A 26770-nucleotide genomic window follows, 5' to 3' on the forward strand; every position below is an offset into this window, starting at 1 on the left:
TTGATCATTGGTATAATGATATAAGCTTTTTCTGATGTGGAGCATTTTTTCTGTTCAATGAACCGGATACTGTAGAAAGGGCTCTATATAAACCTTATGGCCAAAGTCAGAGACCTGACTGTTACACCTATATAAGTTTGTTGGACAACCCATTCCAAAACCCTGGGTATTTTTATGGAGTTTGTATTCTATAATCTTTCCACATGATTGTGAAATGTGTCTTTGGGACAGACACATACCAAAATACAGTTAAAAATGCATTGTGAGGTCAGGTACTAAGATTACATAGAAAGACATGACTCCTAAGTTTGAGATCACAGCTCCATACAGGTCACTGACGTTTCTGCACCCAACCCATGTCTGTATGGGCTTTGTGCACATGGGACACTCAGTCATTATGGGACAGAACAAAAACGAACTTCCACATATTGTTGCCATACGTTTGGATATGAACAATTGTCTTAAATGACCTTATATGCTATGATCAACATTATACTTTACTGGATATACCTGAATTTCATAATTGGAAGAGGTGTCCATTTACTTTTGGCAATATAGTAGTTGTAATGGTCAGGTGTCCACAATTGTTTGGCCATATACCATATATATTTCTCTACTAATGCATAATACTATGAACATTAAAACAAGAGTATTAATTAGGCTAGTAATATATCTTCTTTTAAAATGTAAAAAAGATAGAAAGTAAAACAAAAAGGAAAGAGAATAATAATAGAGGGGGGGTTAATACTCAGATATTTCATTTGAGCCTAAGTAGAAATAAACCCTGACTGAATGACATTTAATTTAAGTTATTACTCTTATTTGAACAAAATGTTTATTCTCTTGCTACCTTTTGTCAGTTTGTCTACATATATGCACTCCAGCAATGCCTGCATGCCATTTTTTGATAACAGTGGACTATGCCTGAATAATGTATACTAAGCCTGGGTGACAATACAGGACATGGCAGGGAGACAGGAATAAATGTATTTGTATAAGTCCAAATATTTTAATAGTTCATCAGCATAGTTTTGGGTGTCGCATGCAGGCACATTAATTCAAGGTGGCCTATTGTTAAAATTTTGTGTATGCCAAGTCCTACATTTCCTTTTCTACTTCAAGGCTTTGTGACACGTTCTGGGACAGGACCTTTTTACACCAAAGGCAATAGGAGAATGTCTGCATGGTCCATTTTTCATTATATGCGTGTGCTTTGATATTTCATGCGTTGTCTGTTTCACCTGACTGGCGCTGTGTATGCTGGACCCTGAATGTCAAATCAGTTTTCACAATAGCAGCAGTGGATACGAAGAGTAACCTCTGTGTCAAAACAAGAGAACTTGATCTCTAGCGCACTGCTCAGTAATGAAACTATGTCACTAGTTAACAGGTAGTTACATATTGCTGTTTCAGGGTTCTCCTGCTCTTTTGCATGTATATAAATGCTTATGTTTTGGACACCAATTCTTCCAATCTGTTTGGATATAAAATAGTAATGCAAAGATTTGGGGATGCATTCCAAGCAGTCATGAAACAATTCTGTGTACAAAATACTGGTTACTGTACAGGACTTTCATTATGTAAGGGACAGTAAGTGGTTTGCAGTGGGTGTGTTTGGGAATCACTCTTCTGTAACATAAGTAAGGGTTTTCAGATTACCAGACTATTGATAAACATATTATTGGGATACTTGAAAGAAACCATACAAGTAGAACTAGGTTAGGTGAGCTTAGGATTCTTTTTTATTTAATTTTGAATAATGTATTTTTTATATTCTCATTTATGTGTAATACCATCACTTGTGGGAGAGCCTACTTTTACCATCTTATTTATATAACATTTCAGGCATTTGGAGATATCCACACAACCAGAGTAGTATGCAATGTGCAGTGATGGGATGTGGGTGGCAACCCACAATCCTGGCCATTTACGTGCATAAAAAGAATGCCATAATTACCATAGCATATTAAAAGAAACACCCACAATCAGCCATTTCTCGTAAATTATGGAAATCGTAGTATATTACAATAATGCAGAAATAATATTAGTAGTTCTATGATCCTTCCTCACAGTACCCGGATAAAACCTGTGATTATGAAAAGTTATGATGAAGTCATGGATCCTAAAAACTAAAAGTTTTAAATGTGCTTAGTGAAGGATATAAATGGAGTTTAACTTTAATGGTCATTACAAAAGATTTTTATTGTAGTTCTATGTATATCCCAACATTGATACTCTTATTATTTACAGCACTAGTAAGTATTATTATTTTTATATTATTATATTGTAGTGAACATCAAGACAGTTTCTCAACTGAACACTTACTATGTAATTCTTAGGTGCTGGAATGCTAAATTGCTCTGGTATGCAAACACTGACCAGTTTGTTGGGCTAAGAGTCTGACCCTGCCTCTCCTATTGGCACAAAGGGTATTAAAAGGATACTAGGATATTAAAACTCCAAGCACTTCCTATGTCCTGGCAGAGGTGGATTAGTTGCATTTTCCCTACTTCAGTTTTGCTTTAAATTTTCATTAGTATGAGTACAGTAGACTGCTATAGCTTATGTAATGATTGCTTGCTCTTGCACACTGCTCATTATTTTTCTTGACATGACTGCATTGAATATTCCGCATTGCAATGTGTCATTCAAGGTAAAGTTCAGGAAAGGAGAAATTAGTTAGCTTTTTGTTTAACTATGTAAGATCTTCATGTGGTAATACTAGAGTAATGGTAACCAGTCGAATATGCATACAATCACAGAATATATATAAAAATTGCAGTTAAGTGTATAAAAAATAGTGTTTGTAGAACTTACCCACAATCGGCCTGGAGGAAAAGCCCCGCTTTGGGGTCCATGACAAATTTTTATGCACTTCCACTGAGTCATCCACTTCTCAACAACCCCAAAGTCTTGGTTTTTATTGACTTGAAATCCCTATTGGTAGAGGTGTTTGCCTGGCCTGCAGACTTTGAGTCTTTTTATGCATTCATCTCAGGGCGGAGTGTACCTAGATAATATAGGTAATATGCATAGGTCCCCTTTAAATTGAGCATTTGATTTGATTTCATAGTGAACAAGCAGAGGTTACTTTATTTAATTAGGTGATTTATTGTCAGTAATTCCAAAAATAAAGGCAGATCAAGTTACATAGAAATTCAAGTATTACTGCAAAGTTTAAACAGGAATGAACCCACTCCATGCCCGAGCCTCCATATTAAAGTAACAATGTAAAAGCTTAGAAGGTGGTAGGAGGAAGGAACAGACTGTATTTGGAAACTTACGTACATGTCAAGATTTCCGTTCACCTTTAACTGTCCAGATCTACTGAATAAAGTAAATGGAACCGGATTGTGAAAATGGAATCGCCACTGCAGTCAACCTTTGCTTGCACGTGTTTTAAAATAGTGTGTTACCTATTGAAGAAAATAAATAGCGTTGTCCAAAAACCTAGGTACACTGTAAAACCTGTTGCTGCTGCACATTTCCTTCTTTGTCAGATTTATACACCACTTCTTCGTGCAGATCTGCCTATGTTTTACAGCTACAGATTTTTTCCTGCATTACATAAAAGATAAACCACAAGAGCACCCTAGTACTTCATTCTGTGGACATTGTTACAAATAAATCAATTAGAGAATCTTCCACTAGAGGTCAGTAAGCATTAATTTTATAGCCAATTGTACTAGTATGGCCAAAAAAAGACCAAATACCACAATAAGACCGCTCATAGGCTGACATTTATTATCAATAAATTACCTTTTGTCCATAGGCTGGAATAGATCTCTTAATAAAAAAACACCTTACCTGTATGTGAATTTAAATAAAACATGGTATTAAATAAAATACTCAGGGCTTTAGTACCAAGGTCAGAAGTATTGCAGAAACCAATAACAGAACAGCCTGCTAAAATCTTATAACATCTTTTTATGGATCTACTGCACTGTGATATCAATAAAGCCCGAATAACACTAACATGGACACAAAAAAATGTATTTAAAATTATTCCATCTTTCTTTCCTCTACTATTTATGAGTTGAACTGATATACTACTATCATTTCTCACATGTTGCAAATGTCAGCCTTGCTATTAGAGATATCCTTTCTGAAGTAAGTGTGATTTCATCGTAACCTTTTTCCCTACACTGTGGTTAGAATGAACTTTGTCAGCCACAACTGAGATAAAGTAAAACACCTGCATTGTGATAATGAAATTCTTCTAAAAGTTTCCAGAGCCGCATTCCCTTAAATGAAATGCTGATTTGGTGAAATTTGTACCAGTGATGTAATTGATGCTGGAACATTCATTCAAATCTTTCCTTTTGGCATGTAGCATTGCGTTGGAAGAAAATCTTGCTGGCATTTTACAGATTTAAATAAGCTGCTCTGAATATTTCAGCACTTTTGTTAGTAAGCAATAAAAGCCTTATAGCTTCTTTATGTTATGAAACCTGTCTTTGAACTTTCTGCATAACAGTGTTTGCCACATTGACTGATATTAGTAATCATGCTTTAGTTCATTCTTTAATTACACATCCTTATTAGATGTAAATTGTTTAATCATGATGTATGCCTGTAAAATACTTTTGCTTGCCATTTTTTTGTATTAAAATCATGTAATTTAACCCAAGTGCAATTTGAAAAAAATGCGTTTACAGTGAAAAACATTTTATTGTTAAATCTGAATTTACGGCAAAAAGAGCAAAATAAAAATGAATACCCTTTTAAAAGATAAAACAACAAAACCAGTGCAATATGCATCTTCAATCCAGAGATTTTCACTGTAGTCTTTAAATGTCCCCAATTTGAAGGTCAACCTCATTCTACCCACTTCCTGTGAAACAAGTCTTCAGAGCAAATTAGGCCCATGTTGAGGTACCCCATTCTTTCCGTTGGATTTTATATTTGTTTTATATGAAGAATGGGCCAATAGATGCTAGAACACACAACGAGGGGAATGAGCACCCAACTGGGAAAAGGATGGAGAATGATAACATAAAAATATATCAGATGCCCCTTTCCTCAACTCTTCGAATGTAAGCTCTTCTGGCCAGGGTCATTTCCTTCTCCTGGGTCACTGTCTGTATCTGTCTGTCATTTGCAACCCCCATTTAATGTACAGTGATGCTTAATATGTTGGCAACATACACATACTGTTTAACAATAATAATAATATTAATTTCAGTTTTGAAGTAGGACATATTTAATGCTAGATGATTGAGACATTCAAGCTCAACCCAGTAGTATTGTTTTACTGTCTTTTTAGGTATAAGGTGAGGACTGAGTGTAATAAAGTGATGTCTGTGCTTCTATGGTACACTGATTAGGAAACTAAATCCTGTGTTTTTGTTTTTGTTTAAGTATGTTTGGATTGATAGGGTAAGAGTTAGACAGGGTTTCTCAACAAGGGTTCCATTGAACCCTAAGGTTCTTCCAGAGGTTGCCAGGGGTTCCTTGAGTAATAAGAAATGTGTGACTCTTATTGGCTATCTTCCCACTGACCAGCAATGCAAGAAACAATCTTCCCACCAGTTTTTACTGCGGTTCTAGGAAGAATTGCCCTTTTTGCCCTGTTGACCATTGTCCTGCAGGGCAGAAAATGAAAGAACATACTTGATTAAATGTTGTGAAAAGGGCAACTAGTGAGGGATAAATAGTATGGTGACAACTAAGACCGTAATTCCTATCATTTTGGCAAGATATTCTCTCAATTCTTGTTGCCCTAATAAAACAAGAATTGAAGGGAAATTGACCTAGCAGAATACAGAAATATAACTTGATAGGGATCTTAACCTTTGCCTATATGTACACTTTGATAAAAGGTACAGTCCTGTCTATGACCATATGTGTGCAGCTAAAGGAACAGGTTTGAATTCTGCAATAGATGAAAAGCCATTAAATAAAATACTCAAATTTAAGCTGAAACAAGACAGACAAATTTCACTTAAGTTCAAATTTAGCAATGTCTCCTGGTCTATTTGTTCTTATGTGACAGAGCTTTGTTTCACTTAGTCTTATACCAGCAATAATTCATTTAATTAGTGTCAGCAGCTCAACATTCGGAGCTTGTTGGCACATTGAGGTATGACAATATGGCACACGCAAGTAGGCTGTAAGCCAAAGACTTGTACAAAGCGCTGCAGCATAGACCTTAATGCAAGTGACAGGGTCATGTATCCAAGATATCAGTCAACTACAGTTCTTTTTTATGGCTGGGAAATATTTAACAGGTAATCATCCATCCATCAGCAGCTATGACAGAACATAAATTATAACTATCCTTAGAACAGTAGTTGCCTAGCTGTGCTCAGCATTTACCGTTCACAATCCACTATGATGTGCTTGAAGCACATTGCCCTATGTGCCTATATGACAAATTCTGCAAAGACACTTCTGCAAGAGGTTAGCAAAAAGTCAATGGAGAACCAAAAAATTAATCAAATTTCTCCTGAAGCAAAACACATTTTACAGAGTTAGAGGAACAATTAGAAAGTATTCAGTGGCTTGGGGTGTCATACTTCACTGTACATTACCATTTTAAGCTGTATAGTAAAATTTATTCCAGCAATTATGATATATTATAATATGAATTATCCAATTGTTACAAATATCCAATTTTTTCAAGCAAATATTTACATATTCCAAGCACATCACAGGTCCATCAAAATGAGTGAATAGGCAAACTCCTACAAAAAGGAAAGAGGGAAGTTATCAATATTTCACAATCATTTACAGTTCTTAAATCACTTGATACAGTTTATTATACCCACAATGAAAGTCTTTGAACAACTCTGTTGGCTGATCCATATATGAAATGAAGCCCTTCAGATCACCCAAAGTATTCTAGTTACTACAACATTTTTGCAACAACTAGTCTAAAATATAGTATAATCTTTCCAATACATCAATAAAAAGAGAAGTCCTTTCAATATTCATTTGTCACAACTACCCTAAAGCCATTCATATAATCATATAATAATCATATAATACCTTTTAGGTTCAACCTAACAAAATTCTCCAGGTAACTTCTAAGAGCCACTACCATTTTTCCCCGAAAATAAGACATAGCATGATTTTTCCGTATTTTTGAGGATGCTCGAAATATAAGCCCTACCCCGAAAATAAGCTACAGTTCATAAAAAAGTCCATTCAAATAGTGCCCAGGTTCTAACCCTACCCTAGTCAATCTAAAACTATAAAATTTCTTAGTTCTGCTGTAAGTAAGGCCAGGATCAGCATGACACCAATAATAACTACTAAACCATCAAGCTGAGCAGTGCCCTTTAAACCGTGATATTATCCTATTACAGCACAAACGATGCTAACAATGTAATTGTATAATATATATAATATAAATGACATATACTGCTCTCTGATCACTCAATTTTTTTATTTTTTTCATTTGAATAAATGTTGATTTTTTGTTCCAAGAATAAAAGTTGATCGTTGTTCGTGAAAAAAAAAAGACATCCCCTGAAAATAAGCCTTAGTACATTTTTTGGAGCAACAATTAATATAACACTGTCTTATTTTTAGGGAAACGGAATGTTCAAGGGATTTTTTATATATATATTTCCATGTGCTGTTTATGTGTTTCATTTTTATGTTTGCTGTTTGTAGCCTTCTCTGAACATTTTTGGCATATCTGATAAACTGGTCTGTTGGGAACATTAATAGTATTTTTTTGTAGCTCCAATAATATTCAGGCATCATTTACATTTTCAATTAATGTAAACCAATCAGCATGTTTCCTGCAAAGGTTTTCCTGTTTTGGGGTTTAAAGTGTCAAAAACTATAAACTATCATTGGTCTTTTGCACCTAGGGCATTATGATTTATAAAATCCTGATGTTGTATTGATTTTGATTTCCTGGGCACAATACAATATTTCTTAACAAATTGGTGGAGTGATTGTGTGGGGCAATGGGCATTTATGAGATTTTTTTTTTGTATGGTTAAATGGAAAAAGTGTCTATTGCTGGCAAAAATTTTAAGACATGTACATTGCTACTGCGTGTTATCTTTAGCACTCCTAATGATCAGAACTGCTAATTATCACTCAGAATTTAATCCCTGCACAGTCTGATTATCTTAAGGTGCCTAAACCTGTCGCTTCCATTGAAAATGTTAAGCCACATATGGTCACTCTAAATATCACACTAATTGTTCTTAAATCAATAGAGGAGATTTCCAATTTTGCAGAGTTGTAAGATCCATCACATGGAAGAGAAACCTTGTCTACCTTGTGTGTGTTCTGCACAAGCATGGCTTGCATTAGATAAGGTAAAAGGAAGCACCGAATTTCATAATGAAAACAATCTATCCAGCAATGTGCTATGGACTGGAAGTGACAACTGTTTACATTAATATCAGTCAAGTCCAGCATTCAATGTTGAATACAATTATGGCTTCTGTATATCTAGGAAGGTCTCTTATGAGAGTGAATAGGCTCCCTTGCCTATAAAAACAAAAACGAAGCCACTGATCTCAATGACAACATTTATTTATTTTGGTAAAGAATTTTAAGCCTTATGGTTGAATCTTTTGCAATCCATACAGCTGTTGAAATGAGTCAGCTGAACTCTGCAAGCGCTGTGGAAATGGCTCATAATATATGTATCCAGAATGATGACAGAATTAAATTAGCACAAACAAATTAGAGTGGGTGAATGAAACTGCACCTTTTAACTGTGCTTGCCAAAATGTTGCAGCTGGTGTTAAAACATCCCAATAACGCAGTACAAAAGCTTCTGACATAATCAGAGCCACTTGTGAATCAGTGTAATCACAGAGAAAGCCTCGGCCTGATTTGCTATTATAATTTTCCATAACAAACTACAGGAATCCACATGATTAATAATCACAACTCTGTGGAGGGGGTTTCCTTTTTCTCTCCCCCCCTTTTTAATCTGCACTTTCAAACTGCCTTGTCGGTGGGATTTATTCTAAGTAAATGCAATCAAAACATCTTGCTTTCCGCCCCCAGACTTTACAGGCTAAATTTAGCTCTGGGAAGAAGGTGTTGGGTGGAAGCATCATTGAAGTGTTTAACTCCTTCTGTCTCTTTCATGCTAAAATAGCTGAAAAAGCAATCAAGTAATCCATGGACACTGGCAGAAATCATGTTTTAAATATTACTATTGTAAATGTAAAGCTTATCTGTGACTATAGACAGTTGCTTGATTCAAAGCCATTTTGAGGAATACAAATGGAAATCTTGATAAATTTGTAGATATTATATTCCATCAGGGTAGTATAAAAAGTGGCAATTAATTTGAAATTGCAAGGTAGATGATTTTCAGGAAGTGATGCTGCAGCAAATAACTATGATGATCGGCCTTATTCTTACAAATGCCATTTCCTCTTTAAGGTTCCTAGTCAATTAGAGAAAATACATTCTATATTTGCCACTTATTGGCTAGGAACCTATAAAGTGGAAAGGTGGTTTTCCTTTGGGTAGTCTTATTTCCTTACACACGCCTAAAATATACTAATAGGTAATTGTCTTCCAGCAAAAATTGGCCTTTGACTTTGTTGGGGCATTAGACTATGACTACAGTCTAATGCATATAATTGCAGTCTAAGTGTGTATAAACACAAGATAATTTTATTGATAGTTAATACTATACAGGTAGTACCCTGGCTCAGAGGTAAGTGCTCCAGCCTTTGCAACGCTGGGTCCCAGGTTCAAATTTCGGCCAGGACACTATCTGCATGGAGTTGGCAGGATGTGGTTGCGTGGGTTTCCTCCAGGTCCTCCAATTTCCTCCCAAAACCATGCTAGATTAATTGGCTTCCCCCCACATTGACCTTGGACTGTATTAAAGACATATGACTATGGTAGAGACATTAGATTGTGAGCCCCTCTGAGGGACAGCTAGTGACATGACTATGGACTTTGTACAGCGCTGCGTAATATGATGGCGCTTTATAAATACTGTGTAATAATCACATAACCTTCTGTCTGGCATTTATGCATTGATACCCAGTTAGTATTGGTGCATGGAATGGCTTTGGGAATAGAAGGGGGTAGTATTGGTTATACAGGCGTCAGTAAGCCAAAACTTAGCATTCCGCTGCTGATCTGCAGTCTTGTGGTATTTATTTTAGCTCACTTGATCTACCAATGCAGTGCAATATGAGCAGGCTTGGATTTGTTCAGAGCACAGCATGTACCTTCATCACAAGACTTAAGTGTACTGATGGGACTATTACCCGTAAGTGAATCCATGAGGACCAATTCAATTTTTCAGTTATCAAGGTTTTGATTTTTCAAGGTTTTTAATGTTTAATGTAAATGTAAAAAAGTATTCCAAAGAATTTTGATTTACCATAGAGACTAAAGCTGGATGTCAAGCTATTATTACATTTGAAAAACTTTAAACAGTAAAAGTAATGCAATTTATTTGCCTTGTATGTATATGATAAATATAATTTTAACATGTTTTTAATAATGATAGTCTAATTTTGGTGCATTGAGAAGGAGCTAGTCTTGTGAAAAGACTAAACTACTGTGTGCTCTATTTATATTATCCGGCATTCCTGTGACCATTAGGATAGATTAAATAGGAGAAAATTCTTGCAATGTTTACCAAAAAAGCAATGGAAAATATATCTAGTGTGAAGATGCCCTAAATACCCTTTCATTTGTATGATTATGAACAATAATTCTTCAAAACACATTTATTAGTAGCATGAACAATATTAGCAAGCTTGTAATGAATTTAGCACCCCCAGCAAAAGATTTACCTTTTATACATGTAAAATGTTCCGGTTTAGGAAAACAGACACAATTATTTTTTCTATTAATATGCAGGAATAAATATCGTTAATAATAAAGAGTATTTGTTCTTGTGCTTTATGCCTCTATGATCAGGAATTAATTTTAATATAATAATGGCACAACGGTCACAAATCTAGATCTGATGCTGAATGCAAAATACTTAAACTGTGTTGCTTCCCTCTAGCAATGAAGAATAACAGATGTTATGGGACTGAAATCCATATGACAACCCCATTAGCTAATGATGGTATTTGAAGACTTAGTCTTACCAATTCACAAATCCATATGACAAAGACAAAAATACAAAAGGATGCATAATAACTTTAAAGTGGTACCTATATTAATGTAAGGCATGGAAAATCTAAGTTATTAAAACAGGTTCACATAAATAGCCCATACAAATGTCCACAGACCAACTATTAGTTAAAGCAAAATTAATCCAAACACAAACATATATTATTTGACCCCTTTCTGTTCTAAAGTTCATTGTTGAAAGACTTTTGTCCTATTCATTTGATATATTTAAAAGAATACATGTTTATCTTGCAAAAAAATTTCCTGTACTTCCTGTCGAACTTTTCTGAATAAATTAAATTGTTCTCATATCTCTATGGGGAGGATGAAACTATCATATGAGAACCTAGGCGAGCCAGCAAACCTGGAATAAATGTCATCAAACTTATTTTCTATTAGCTGGCTAATATTTTCTGGATCACCCAGGTTCTCCCATGATAGTCTAATAAATCAGACTCATAGCCCCTGATTCATCAATGAAATCCGCGCTCGCTGGAAGCGCGAGCGATAATCCGATTTTGCTTGATGAATCAGGGGCATAGAGTTGTAATGTAATTCATTAACCTTTTTATGGTAAATATTAAGGATAGGAAGTGATTGGAAGAAAACAAATTGATGTTACAGCTGTTTAGGATGATTTGATATGTGGGCCATATTACCATGATATAGGCTCTCACAAGAACTGGGTTCCCACATTTGAAGATCAGGTAGGATGTTTTTTCACAAACTGGACATTCTGTTAAAAAGATTTCTTGCATTGCTCAGAATCATCTGAGATTTTAAGTGTAAAAGTCAGTAAGTATGGTTGGGCAAGGCAGACATTCATCTTTTTATCTTAAGTATATAACCAACAATATGCAACCTAGAAACGATTCAGAACACTTTGAAAATGAAATATTCCCAGTAACGATAAAATTGCCAGAATTTACAGTGTGGGAGAGGAAAGTGGCATACAAAATGATTGTCTTTTCTCTGGGCTTTTGGATGCAGTATAAAATTGTGACAGATGCCGTTAGTCAATGTTTTGACAGTTAGGAAAACAACATCAGAGGGCGTCAAACAGAAAGTTGTCTGTTAATAGAGTGCTGAAAAGATGTGTTCAGGGTAGCTGCTAAAATTCTAGGCACATACTGATATTTTTCTGGCACCCTGCTAATGCTGGTTTCTGTATTATCTATATTTTCCGATGTTCTGTCTTTAAGAAAAAGTATAACGTTGCTATTTGTGTAACTTTTATTTAATAACGTAGTTTGTAGTTGCTACTTCTCTAGACAACTCTGAAATTAATCAATTGATAGCGCAATTATTGTTAACAATCAGTACTTCAGTTCTAATAATTCTGTAAAGCATCCATGGAAACTGTATAAATGTTTGTCTCCAAAAACATGGATACTTACGTTTGTTAGTGAATGCTAGAGCAGCCAATATTACTGTATGGTATGGTATTATGGAAGGGGGATTTAAATTTATATCCACTTCTATGTCCCTAAATCATGCCAGACTCTGGGGAAGGGGGATAAGAAGATACAGTTTATAAATTCTTCAATGGCCAACATAAGCAGCAAAGGCATCTCAGTGTTTAGAAGTTGCATGCTGCTTTTTTTCATTATTGATTAATAATATTATAGTTTATTTATTAAGCACCAACATGCTGCACAGCTCTGTGCAATAAACAGGGGTTGCAAATTACAGAAAAATGCAAAAGAGCTTACAATTTAGGAGGTAGTACGTAACGAGAGGGAGATATGATGGCTAATTCTTTATGGGATAAGAGACAGATAGAAATAGGTAAGCAAGCTGGAAAAGATGGATTTAAGGGCACTGTTAAATGTGCAGAAAGTATAATCAAGCCTTGTACAAGGAATGGAGTTTCAGAGAGTGTGGGCAGCTTTAGATAGCCGGGGCAGCACTGATGGCTGTAAAGGCATCAATGGCATATTCAGATATGTTATTTTGAACAGATTTATGACTTTAATATTTATAGTATCAATACTTTTATATTAAAATCTAGTTATATATTTTAATTACAGTGAAGAAGTTAAGACTTTAGCATCTGCTGACCAGGAAAATACAAAACACAAGAAGCAGAATGGAGATGTGGAGAATGGGCACGCAACAGAGCGGCATGGGAGAACACTTAGCCCACACCAGCACCATAGGTAAGCAACATAAGATCTCCGGGGAAATAACATTTTAAATCCCATGCTGACCCTTCCAAAATTCAACAATTAAAAACAGGCTTAGCTCCGATATGTCTCGTATTGAATGGGCTTAATTATATAAAAAGTCAATTTGATGACCCAACAGCAATACATGAAATAGTGTTACAGCTTAAGTGATATTGAAAACACACGAGCTCTAAACCCATCCATCTTTATGACATTGCTGAATGTCAAAAAACCTTTTGAGAAAGCGCTGGATAAAACAATTTCCTTGATAAGCCTCTAAAGTCAGCTATTTTCTGACCTCCAAGTCGAGTGTGATAGGGGAATTCGGTGTACATGATCAAGACTGCTATGTGAGCTGCAGGCTTACTAGCCATATAACCACAACTAAAACGGCTTTTTCTGTTGGAATAATGCTCAAGACACTTTTAAGAGTGGCAGTGAATAGAACTTTAAAAAGGAAAAGCATTTACCTTTGGAACATGACTATAGTGATTTTAGCACAGAGAGTTGTAGGTATAAAATTCCCCTCAGGTTGTTTGAAAAAGCTTTGTGTGATTCTTTTCAAACACCAAGCTGTGCTTCTATTTGACAGGTATTTTCAACAAAAACAGTTCATACAAGTATTTACCCACAAAAAATGATATAAAGTAATTGTCTACAATTGATTCCCAGTTGCGCTGATTCCAAATGGACTTATTCAGCTACATCCAGCTGCCGCTGCTGGCCACGGGTGTTCATCCACTCTCCTAAACACCTATTAGGATGCAGAAATCTCACACTCATAGGTGGCCACTTTCCTTCAAAATGGTTTTATTGTATTTACTATTATGTAAACCTGAAACACAAACACGGAGAATGCCACTATCCATACGAAACACCAAAACTTTACCTCTATCCTTTGGTGAATTTCACCCCACCCTGGGGGTTTGTGTGTTAAGTGGATATTGGAGTTGCCAAATGGGAAGTTTCTTGGGCAGCAATTGATACATAGCAGGTCTTCACTGTAACCAAAGGCAGCATTCAAAATATTACAACACTGCATAAAGACCCATGTTAGTGGTTGCCAAAAAAATACTGTTGTTAACAGTAGATACACTGAGCACAAAAAAACACTAACGCACATTAGGAAAGGGTCCTTTAAGTTTTTTATTTGTATGAAGATATATAGAGGAACAATATACTCACTGCATTTATGATTGTGAAAAAAACCCTATACTATACAAACCTAACTCCAGTTTGCAAAAAAAAAAAAAAAAAAACATAATATAGTGAACAACTCCAGCCTAAACAAGCAAGTTTGCTTGTTTGGACAAGGGAGTAAAAATAAAGTGTAGTACTTACCTAATTTACTATATATCTTACTCTGTTTGGTCTTGGCCCTTCCAAATGTGTAATGTAGCAGTGCTGTATTGTATATGAGGACCTCAAGGGCCTGTCCATTTACCAGGAATGGATCTGCCTGGACATTAACTTTAATAATCTGGTTAGATGAATAATTGAAGAGAACTGTCATCCAATTTCATCCATATGACAGCTATTTTGTTGTTGTTTTGTGTTTTTTTGTTGTGTTTAGTGATTGTCACTCAGATGAGGAAAAAGTTAGCCCATCACCACCTCCTAAAGCAAAGAAGAAGAAGAAAAAATCTGAACGCAAAAAGAGGAAAAGGTTAGTCTGATTGTTCCATGATGAACTTCATCAGTATATATTCAATGTTTTTTTTTCAGTTTAAGATCATTCAGAGAAAAGCTGGAACCCCCTACTGGCTTATATTGCTATATGTGTCTCCAACAGAGAGATGTTCTACCATTTTGTGTTCCTGTTCTATGGTAGGCAATCAATTACCTCTCTGCCAACATTTTCCTCTCTGCCTACATTATCAATTTTCCCCTCATCCCCACCACCCCCCACACACAAACTTGACAAAATAACAAATGCCTATTATTAAAATATATAAAATATTAAAACAATATTGGTAAATAACCCAAAGCAATCTGATAGGGCCATTTAAACCATTTCACAATTTCAGAAAATTTGCTATACATATATGTGTTGACTGATGTGTGAATCCTGCTTGATTTAGAACATTTGAGGAACATCTTTCTGTTTTGTTGTATGCTGATAATAGTTGCCAAAACCTGTTTAGAATTTATTATATTGCATGATGATGGTAGAATCTAAGTTGAATTTAAAAGTAAAAGGGAGCATTCTTTTGTCATTGGAATGTGTGATGTAAGATGCTGATGGTTGAATCCTCTGCAAATTATGGAGTAAACGCTCACTGAAAACATCTGAAATCTGCAAAAAAATCTGCAAAATACAGACAGACCAATGTTCAGCAAACAATGCCCTGTGGATAACACAGTAAATCTTCTATAAACAGAACAATTATTCTTTGTGAATAGAAATGCATTTACAATGCCTTTTAATGAGAATTGCAAACAAAGTGTATTTTAGAATTAACTTCATATTTGTATCATTTTTTAACTGCAAAGCTTCCGAATGTATTAATTTAATAATAAACAATAGCAGTGGTCACGGGAAACTCCTGGAAATCCACAGTCTACATCATCATTAGATTAAGCCACACTGGAGTAAAAAGCCTTAGTGTGAAGATTAGGTGATTTTAAAAGGAGTATTTGCAGTTCAGCTAATAAACATTTTAAGCTTTCCCTGAATTGAGAAAAATGTTTTGTTTTTTTTTACTGCCCGCTAAATCTTACTGCCCGCTAAATCTTAGTATATTGGCTGATACACTGTATTTACATTGAAATCTTTCTGCCAGTGGGAGGGTATTTTTGTAATTTTTAATCATCATTATTCCTATCAGGAGGAATCTGCAAACTACATTTTCCCACGATTCTTAAAATTTCTGTTTGATCTTTTAAGTATTGAAGAATCGATGGATTTGGTTTTACTCACATGATTCTGAATTATCCCAGTACTTCTCATCTTTGCTTATAGCAATGTAGAGAATTCTGTTATCTTATTTACCTAAATCTCCAATTTCCTAAATGAGCAGTATACATAATTTTGAAATGATAAACTGAATTTTGGGACAATATTAATAAATCATTTTACCCTGTTGTTCTTTAGGTCCCAGTCTTATAGCCCTTCTCCAGTGAAAAAGAAGAAAAAGAAGAGTTCCAAGAAACGGAAAAGAAATAGGTATGACCCTGGTTTACTATGTCAGTAAATGTGAAACCCCTGCTTTCTGTAGGGTGTGGGGAAGAGTTAAAAAGCTCTGTATACACGGAGTTTCTATGTTCTTCCCTTGCTTGGATTTCCTGCTAACTTGAACACATACCTTTTTATTGACTTCTAACCTGCAGCTTCATAGCCACTTTAGCTGTATGGTCAGCAAAGGCATTGCCTTCGGAGACAGGCTCCAAGGTGCCTGCTCTGCATTTCTTCATGGATATTATAAGTGGCAATAGTGTTCCAGATAAGAACCAAAAATTTGAATCAGCATGTTTAGTAGATGAGCAAGGGAGGAAAATTTCATCTTTCTTCTAACAGTATACAGAATTCAAATCAAAGAGCCCAAGATATCAGGAGGTGTCATTGTGTATGTTGTATTTATTGGCAAAAGCTCCTATGAGAGGACTAGCATGAAGAAACAGGATAATATTCTGCCGGGAAAGATAAAGGCTACAGAGAATAGTATTTTTAATTATTAGAGGTATTACCAGTGGGTATGGACCAAATTTAGGGTGACTTCCAAATGAATATCCAAATTAGTCAAAAAAACAACTCCATCATGGGCCACTGAGTGTATTTATTTATACCTTTTTTAATATAGTTGTTATTTGGTCTGTGTCAATGGTTTTTTTTGGGGGGGCTTAGGTGGGACCCTTTCAGGTCTATAGGGGACTCATTCAAAATCAGATGAAGCAATTCAAATGCAGGCCAGCTGCAGGTAAAATACTCCTGTCAATAAACTGTGAATGAGCTCAAAAGATTCACAAAATGATGTCAATTATAGATTTAAAGCACATCAACACAGGCACAATTTGTTTCAAATGTTCACTTCTGGCTTGATTTAAAAGAATTAGTCTTTCCAAAGCATGTCCACACCAGCTCACTATCATTTCCAAAAAAGGACAGGGAACTCTTCTACATGAGAGAATAATACACATACAATAACCTCCCGGTAAATATCATTATAAAGCAAATGTTTCAACATAATGAGACAACAAAACCATAGAGCCACAGCCACATATAAAGACAACCAGAAACATGCCGCAGAGCTACAATCAGTATCATAGCAATTAAACCAGAATCAGTTATTCAGCAAAAGAAGTAGAAACCTGTACACAATCTGTAACATAGTAGTTAGTGTGGTTTTGTTTGAAATAATACAAAGTTAGGTAAAGTCAGAATACCTAATTTATGGAAATTTTGCATACTTTAATGTTTGTTAGTTATGTGGCATGTAAAAATCAGATGGCTTTTTTTAAGTTAGGGAGTGCTTGCCGAAACACACACACAGTGTCCTGCAGCATACACATTTCTAGGCATGAAGAGTCATTGCAAAAGTGTTTTTAATGCATAAAAATAAATCCTGCAGCATTTTTCCATGTGGTGGTATTCACAGAGCATCTGTATCTATGCATTCCAGTGCATTTCCTATATGTGTGCCTCGGCATCTACGGTGTGTTATTGTGCTTTGTGGGGTAGATTATAAATAATATACCTCTCTACCTGATCACATAGACCTGTAGTCCATAAGACCTCACTGCTGTGATCCATCCTTCAATTTACTATTAGAAAAACGTATCAAGCATCTCATGACAGTAGTTTCCATGGAGAAATTCAGGTATTTAGATGTGAAGCACTGAATGCTTTGAAAACAAAATTTCTAATACAAACACATATATAGGAGACTGTGCCCCCAATGTGATCTAAAATAAAGGATTTTCCCCCTCCTCTGTAACAATATAAATGGTACATTTAGGATGGGGAACTGTAGGAGGGGTTGCAAAGTTGAACCTAAAACAGAAAGTGGAAAATCCAAATACCTTCATATAGTTCATTAAACATAATGCAATAAATATCATTGATACATGTAATCAGGAACATAACAAAAGATATATGTAAAAAAAAGCCTTTTCTGAGATTGTTTCTCATTTCCCTAGGTCTTCCTCCAAGAAACGAAGACACAGGTAAGTTGCTCACTGGTCTTTACATGCATATAATCATTTTCTCCATTCATTCTTCCATTTGCTGAATATAGTTTCCATATGTGCACAAAGGCATCTTAGCATTATGCAGTTCTATATTAGTCAACATAAGTAGAAAGATCAAATTAGGTAGGTTGCTGAATTTTTTTTTTTTTAAAACCCCTCCAAAGAAGTACAGTACTATCCATATACAATTTAGACTGACTAAGCAACTTGTATTCTCTCTGTTGTCTCCATGTGTACACTCTTCATGCCTAACATAATTTTGGGAAAAAAAGGCAGCACTAATATTTTTTGCTGCTATAATTGTCCTAGCTGTCCTAAACCCCTAACATGATAACTTAACTTTAAGTAAAATATTTCTTTTTTCTTATCCTAAACAATGTAGGTTGCATGTTATATACAAGGTCTACAGTTACATTTTTTGTCAAACCACCACAATACCATATAATGCCAAATCCATATATTGTCAACAGCACAGAGAGTACATAACTATTTATATAATAAAATACTATCAAGGCAGAAATAGCCCTTACCTAATTATTTTGGATAAAATATTGCAGCACACGTAGTTTGAGGATTTTATTCTTAGAATAAGCATATTAAGAAAATATGTTAGAAGCATAGACCTCATGTGTAGAATTAATTATTAATGTCCACATAATTGTGACACTGACACGTGGTTTTGTAATGTATTACTATACTAATGGCTAATGGTTTACTTGTAATTGATCAGGGGTAGCTTTTTCAAGCAAAAAACATGGCCCACCAAAAATGTATGGGCACGTTGTGATCTGATTTACTTTTGTATTACTATTTATTATAATGCTTGTAATGATTACCTATAGGAGCAATGCAAGCCATCAACTTTTATAAATGGCTCTTTTTGAAACATTGAGCTATTTCTGGCTACATGGAATGAAAACATGTTTCCAAGTCTCATCTTCTGAATAATATATGTCAGTTCAACCCTAAATTGCCTGCAGTTGTTTAGATCATGTATAATTAGCTAATAAAAAAAATAGATATAGGTGACACAAATTTGTCCACAGGCAACGCAAGTTTATATATCCATCATTTACACACACACATACAGAATGTATATATATATATATATATATATAGATATAGATATACCTGCATTCATTAAGTACTAACAACATCATCTGACTTCATTACTTCAAAATACCACTTGTAGCCTATAGACAAAGAAGCAATAAATCACTAGTAGCAAATAAAATCAGGACATTGCCAGGCATAAGTATACATCCTTTGCTTAATGCTATGGGTAGCCTCTACAGGTAGGTTTAAAACATTAACCAAAGAGTTTTAATGTCCAATAAGTACTGTTATTGAAAAGTTTACACACATCTAAAAGGATTGCGTGCTTTCGCAATACTATCCAAGTAGCATGTTTTGAAGGAGGCATCATTGACATGCTTCCCCTTTCTTCCACTGTCATGATCCACTGCTGGAGCTACTAGCACTTTGATTCTGGTAAAAAATAAATTACCCCCGCGCCCATCTTAAAGTAAATCAGTGTGTCTTTCCCAGTTCTCCTATAACCATTGGTGCTAGGCAGAAACACTGACTTCTTTGGCATGTGTGACATTCGTACAGCATCAGATCATTCCAGGAGATAGTGGCCCAATAGATGGGAGTAGTGTATTGGGTGTATGGGGTATGTGCTCCTTTTTTTTTTTTTTTTTGATTGGGAGGGGTTTGATATGCACCATGAAATGTTGAGTGAGAACCTCTTTACAGTGAAGATATGCATCAGAAAAGATTTTTACTGCTTGGGCACTATCTATGTAGCATATAGAGAAATGTGCTGATATGGAAATGGTTGAAGGATAATACACAGCATCAGACAGTAGATCCAATCGCCTTCAACATAAGCATTGCCTGGTATTAATATTGTACATGCAATACTTAATGATATACACATTTAAATACTACTTTCCAGAAATACATAATTCCCTTCAATATGAAATGCAGTACAGTGAAGGTACAGTATTTGATATCAGGACTGTGCTAGTAAGAACAGAAAGTCTTCACACACATACACTTATGATCTTCTAAAATAAACTTGAAAACACTCAGAAATCCTTTCTCACCATGCATACACAGCTAGGATTTTGTGCATGTCATGCAATGTCCTCAATAATGTGAAAGACTGCACAGCAAGTATACAAGTCTTTTAGGAGGCCACCTACAGACTAGGTATTCTGACAGACAAGTTGACTTGTGATGAAGAATAGAATGAAAGTAAAAGCACAGATAAAGAATCACTTATGAACGAATTTGCAATAATAAAAGCAATGATAAAAGAAAATATCTATAGAAATTATGGGTATAAAAGAAAGCTTAGGTCTGTTATTCTACAATCTACTTGCATTTGATTCAATTCTGCTAAAGTAACTACTTACACAAGGGTTTTTGTGAAAGATTTTTAAAACATGGAAACATGGAAGCAGCCTAGAATGACACATTCTTGGGGAAATGACAACAGATTGGATGTCATTCTGACCCCATTTTTTTAGTGCATCAGAACAAGTAAGCCCCTAGAAAATTTGTCTCATCTACATTCTTGATCTGCATACTCTTCAGTCAGTCACTCAATCAGTATTAAGGCTTATGGGTCAGCGTTACAGTTATTCAGCTAAGATGTTTAGTAATATTCAGCATGGTGTTTGTGTTTGGAATCCATCCCTTAATGTACATGACCAGTACCATTCTTGTTTTAACTGTATCATGATTGTTGCAGCCATTATTGTTTTTGATGTTACAGTTAACAGAATACTCCTTTTCCTAGCTCATCCAGTCCAAAAAGTAAAAGAAAACAAGTCAGGAAGCACAGAAAGCAGTGAGTATTTACATTTATCCTAGCAGAATAGAATTAAAGTGTTTTCTCACCCTATTCTCATTGATACCACAGTAAAGGAGTGCAATTTGGGTGATAAAGATAGTCCAAAATTCTCCTACATGAGCTTTGAACATATACATATAATATTATAGACCAGCTATATTCAACACAGGTTCCTTCAGTGATGATTAGTTACGTTTTCCTTAAAATTTTGCTGATTTCTTTCTATCAGATGGTGCCTGCATGTTTTAAGGTTCAACACTATTTGGCAGAGCCATTTAAAAGCCACCAGTGATCTTTGTTAGCTTTTTATAAGGGTGGCATTTACGCACACAGGTTTTCTTTCCATCAACCCTCAAATACTTAATTTCATTAGGGCTTCTCTATGATCCAGGGTAAAAAAGGTTGAGAAAGGCTGCTATAAACTGACATTTGAGTGACAGCTCTGAACTTGCACATCATGTGCAGCATAATCTCATGGGAAGATTGTTGTTGATAAAATGATATTCTGGTGACTGGGTCTCTTAAATTATTCTTTTGTCTGTGACCTACAGTAACACAGCACTTCCATACATCAGAAGCATAGCTTCAATTGTCTTTTTGCGACATAAGATAACATAATTGCAGGCAGTTTGATTATGTTGTTACTTTGCTTCTATGACACCCTTAGGGGGCATTTACAGATAAAAGCCTACACAAATGTTACCGAAGGAGAATTCCTTTGATCCAAGTTAAAGCAAAATTTAACTCCACTGATGGTGCTCAGGGTTTTCTCATATTGTGCAAGTATGTACATTAGAATTGCCTATTATTGCTGAATTACTTGCTCCCCTACAGTGATTTCATAGCTATGATGTCCCTCATTGCTTCCCCTGGACTTCTTTTGGATTTGGAGTTTTTATCCACCCATAGACATTACCTGTCTTAAGTTCAACTCTAAGAACCAATCAAAACCCATAAATTATGTGACATGGCATTTAGGTGCCTAGTAAAGTGCAGTATGATGAGTGGCAAGCAGGTGGCATCCAAACTAGCAGTCCCAGAAGCAATAGTTGTGTCACTGTACTGAGCGTTTAACTTTCTTACTTTTATATAAAAAAAAAAAGTGGTCAATTTTCATTCTGTTTCAGGGACCTTTGTCTTGAAGTGCCAATATTACAATGCAATTAAAATACTTTTTAACTCTTTTACATGTAATCACTTTTCTGCTCCAAAGTTATATACAGTATATATTATTTGAAGAAACTTTGAACACAGAAAAGTTGTTCTCCTTTAATTTACTTTAATTAATTAAGTCAAGCATTTAACTCTTTTACATGTAATCACTTTTCTGCTCCAAAGTTATATACAGTATATATTATTTGAAGAAACTTTGAACACAGAAAAGTTGTTCTCCTTTAATTTACTTTAATTAATTAAGTCAAGCATTTTAGTTGAAGGGGAAAATTTTGTATTTTTGATGGTACATTAAAAATAGAATTGTGTACACTAGAGAGAGCTCAAAATGCCTCTTGTTTTTCTCCTAGGGATAAACTCTGAAGAAATGACAAAAACTAACTTTGTAGTGGGGTTTTCTAATACAGCAAGAGGTAAATACTAATTTTAGTCTAAGGCAGCCCTTCACGACAAGAGTTCCTCCAGTAGGTATTAGAAGGTCCTTGAGTTTTTGCTGTGATTTCCTATCTCTAGGTTCAATGCCATTTGGCAAAGCCATTTAGATGATAGCAATAATCCTTTTAGTGTGGCATTTTAACTAACGCTGTAAAGGATCTTCTTACCTAATTATCACTGTAATGAGGGCATTTTTACCACTGACCATCAACAAATTCATTTTTTTTGGGTTCCCGGAGACCCCAAATTTATTTCAAGGGTTCCTCTAAACTTAAAAGGTTGAGAAAGGCTGTCCTGGGAAAGCACTTGTACTTAGCTTTTCTCTTACCCCTTAGCAGTTTATAATCTCTCTTTACTTCTGATGCTCACTGGGTGGGCATGTACTCACTATCAGTAACTTAGGGGACACACTTTTAATGAGTCAACTCAGTAACTTGCATTGAGAGAAGTAAAGCATAACCACTGTGTAGCACTACAAAGCAGGATGCAGATATACGGTAATGCCTATTTACAATTACCCATGTAAATAAGCACTACCATATATCAATAAGTTTATCTACATGCACATTTTTTATATTACCTGAAAATATGAAAAAGACTTTAAATTCTCTTTAAAAGAAGACATTCTTAAGAAAATTGCTAACTTTTAGATTTCATAAATCATTTTATCAGGGCTATTGTTTGAAATGTAAATATGATAAGTATCAAAGCCCAATCTACCCTTTTTGTATTCAGGGTAATGGTCTGAAATGAAGACAACTAACATTATCATGACAATTGGAGCAGCAAGTAATAATATTCTCATTGCCTATTGCTGCTCCATTTCCATTTCTTTTTGTAGATCACAATTCTGAAAAAAAGGATACATGCTGATTTTTTCTGCTCCTTTCTGATTGCAAAGTATATTGGGATGACAAGAACTACAGGGGACTTCCTTCCTATCTTTTCAAGAGCAGCCATGATTATTATTGCTGTCAGTAATAACATTAGGAGTCAGTGACTTAGCAGTGGGTGCTCCTATTGCTGAAAACTGTAGTACTTAGGTTTTGCCATGAGATGGTAGACAGACATAAAACACTGCAGATTAATTGAGAACAAAAGATTTTGATGTACTTTGTAACATAACTTAACATGTTAAACTTTATGTTCACACAATAGTGATCTAAAATTCATAAAGTTATGGAAATATAAAATCTTTTATCATTTTTAATGCAGATTCTTGTTGAAAAAATAACTTAGGATAGAAAAAAAACAGTGAAAATCAACATGCTTGTCTTTGCCTGTACAAAAAGCTATAAAATTGGGATATTTTAAGAATTCTGAAAACATAAAAAATGTTTTCCCCATTTTCTTCGGCTGTGGAAAGAGGCTAGCTAACTTTAGAATAGGTAGCTGGGTAAATGGTAGCCATCAAAAAGAATTCCGGGGGGAAGGAAGCTTTGGAGCTCTGACTATAAACTGGCAAGCACCTATAGATGTCTGCCTTATGGACGTGGAGCTGCCATGCAAGTTAGGATAAGCACACACAATTTTCCTTTAAGTACAGCATTCTTGGTACTGTGAACGTTTACATTGTTGTTTCATGCTCAGTTGGGAGCATTGTAATGGTTCCACACTTGCCTAAAATGCAGAGAACAATTCTGTATTGCCAAGCTAAGATGTTGGAATAGTCCAAAGCATACTGTCATTTATGTTAGGACAAATGCAGATAAACTTGACCTAACCCACAGGCCCAGACTAGCAATCTCCCAGCTCGGTATTAGTTTGCCTGTGGCCTGCGCACATGTGATAGGGCTTCAATTTGTAATAGTTGTACCAGGACAAAAACAATATTGTCCTGATTTACTAAAAAGAAAAAAGAAAAATATGTACATGTGATAACAAATGAACAAAACCTGCTTAGCTTGATGTGTGGACTTTCACCTGATTCAAGAAAAGTTTAACAAAAATATAAAACTATGATGCAAAGTTGTATAAATTCCTCTTCCAATATTGTTTGCATCAATGAAAAGCAGTGGTATCCTGTATTACCTACCTAATGAAAACGTGGAAGGCTAATAAACATAATGTTTAAAACCTAGCTTACCAAAAGTATGAATTTATCTTTTTCTAACTTTTCTCATATAACACACATAAAGAGTAATATTTTATAAATATATTTGTTAAACTGGCTTGTGTAATGGATCTTTTCACACAGAACGTAATATCAAGTATAAGACTATGAAACTTGGGTCAACTTTGTTGTGTATTTCATGTGTACCTGACATATAGCAGCCAAATCTAGTAAATAATAATGCACAAGGCAAAGCATATTTTCACTGTGTAGGTAATAAACTGAAGTCTATTAGGACTAATAATATGTAGTATATAGCAGTGCATATTGGATCTGTATGAATGTATTAAACACCTGTCACCAGTTAATAGTTAATCAACTGGATGGACATTGTACTGTCAACCTCAATTTTCATAGTCTGACCTCCTTTTTCTTTAAAAAAGGAAGATTTGTAATTTCTCATTGATACCCGATTAGTTTTTGTACCTCATCCTACAAGTGTAACTAAAGGTTTGTTACATAACCAAAAGGTTATAACAGATTAAAAGAAAAAACAAGAAGCAATCTTTTCCATACAACTAGCTAATGTCCATCATCCTCAATGTGTATTAGTACTAATTATCATAAATGGGGATATCAAGAGGTATATTTCTCTCTTTTTCTTCATTTATGGGAACGGGCATCCAAGAAAGCCAGATGAAGCATAATGCTTAGAGTGGATCCCAAGATATTTGTAATCAATGTAATGCTAGCTTATAGCCAAGAGCAAATGAATCATCCCATATTTCTACCTATATCCAATAAATTATGATTGTTCACAAAACGAAGCATAATCTTTAGATATTTTTCGAAAGAAAAAATAATATATCATACCGGTATTTGGATTCAAAGATTAGCATGCAGTCAAACGTAAGATAGTTAGCCAGCTATACAATAACTTCCCAGCTGAAAAGTTTTGTATAGTATGACATTCTCATGAGGTCACTTGATAATGGGATTGGCTTGGCGTTAACAGAGGCCAAGGGTGTTTCTTTACCATTAAAGTCCTACTCTTGTCATGTAACAAATTCCTCTTTCTTGTTCTAGAAGTTATTTAGGGTGTCTAAATATGGATCACTGCACAAGGCAACAGAGCTTGTCCAGGTTGTTTAGCGTTGTTTAACAGACCTGGCCAGACATACCTCCTCTCTACCTGAACTTTACAAATCGGTGTGAAGACACTTATGTTAATGGTTGTCGTCCTTACTATCTATGCCAGCACAAAGCACTAGAGTAGAAGAGCAGGAGACACTTTGCCCTAAGACGGAAAAGTATATAATAGGCATTCCCAGTGAATATCTGTTGAAAATCATAACATGCAATAGTATGAAAATATAAAATGGAAAAGTCTGTGCTTTCAAACAAGCTTTAACAAAATATAATGTAACCTACATTCTAGATCCTTTAATTTCATAATTTAATTATGTAGCACTGCTTTTTATTAATTTGCATAACATATATTACAAATGGCTTGAAATATTAGATGCCAATAAATCAATTTGTTTAACTTAATTAAAAATTGGAATGTTAATTACATTTTTCTGCATTTTAAAAAGCTCTCGCGGGAGGTCACGAAAGTCCCATCGTCATCATCATCGACATTCTCGCTCAGTAAGTTCTGAGTGTCGATCCTCAAGCTTTGAAAACAGGTAATACAACAATATTAATAATTTAGTTTTGGGACAAAATATGCCTAATATATCTTTATATTTAGTTTAGTTATCATGTGATAAGGTGTCTGACCACTAGTTAGTAGTAGGTAAGATGTATATTGTT

General features: G+C 35.0%; 1 protein-coding gene across 2 annotated transcripts in view; it reads left to right on the plus strand.

The window, feature by feature from the left end:
- The window catches only part of SRRM4 (serine/arginine repetitive matrix 4), a 91169-nt gene that overhangs the window by 38200 nt on the left and 26199 nt on the right, over positions 1 to 26770 (plus strand). For both annotated transcript variants that reach the window (XM_072415967.1, XM_072415966.1), the window contains exons 2-7: positions 13107 to 13235; positions 14818 to 14910; positions 16339 to 16410; positions 18381 to 18407; positions 21241 to 21291; positions 26551 to 26643. In XM_072415967.1, the coding sequence (XP_072272068.1) occupies positions 13107 to 13235; positions 14818 to 14910; positions 16339 to 16410; positions 18381 to 18407; positions 21241 to 21291; positions 26551 to 26643 (465 nt within the window). The remainder of the gene's footprint in view (positions 1 to 13106; positions 13236 to 14817; positions 14911 to 16338; positions 16411 to 18380; positions 18408 to 21240; positions 21292 to 26550; positions 26644 to 26770) is intronic.

The sequence above is a fragment of the Pyxicephalus adspersus genome, chromosome 6, assembly GCF_032062135.1.
Source record: "Pyxicephalus adspersus chromosome 6, UCB_Pads_2.0, whole genome shotgun sequence".
Classification (NCBI taxonomy): domain Eukaryota; kingdom Metazoa; phylum Chordata; class Amphibia; order Anura; family Pyxicephalidae; genus Pyxicephalus; species Pyxicephalus adspersus.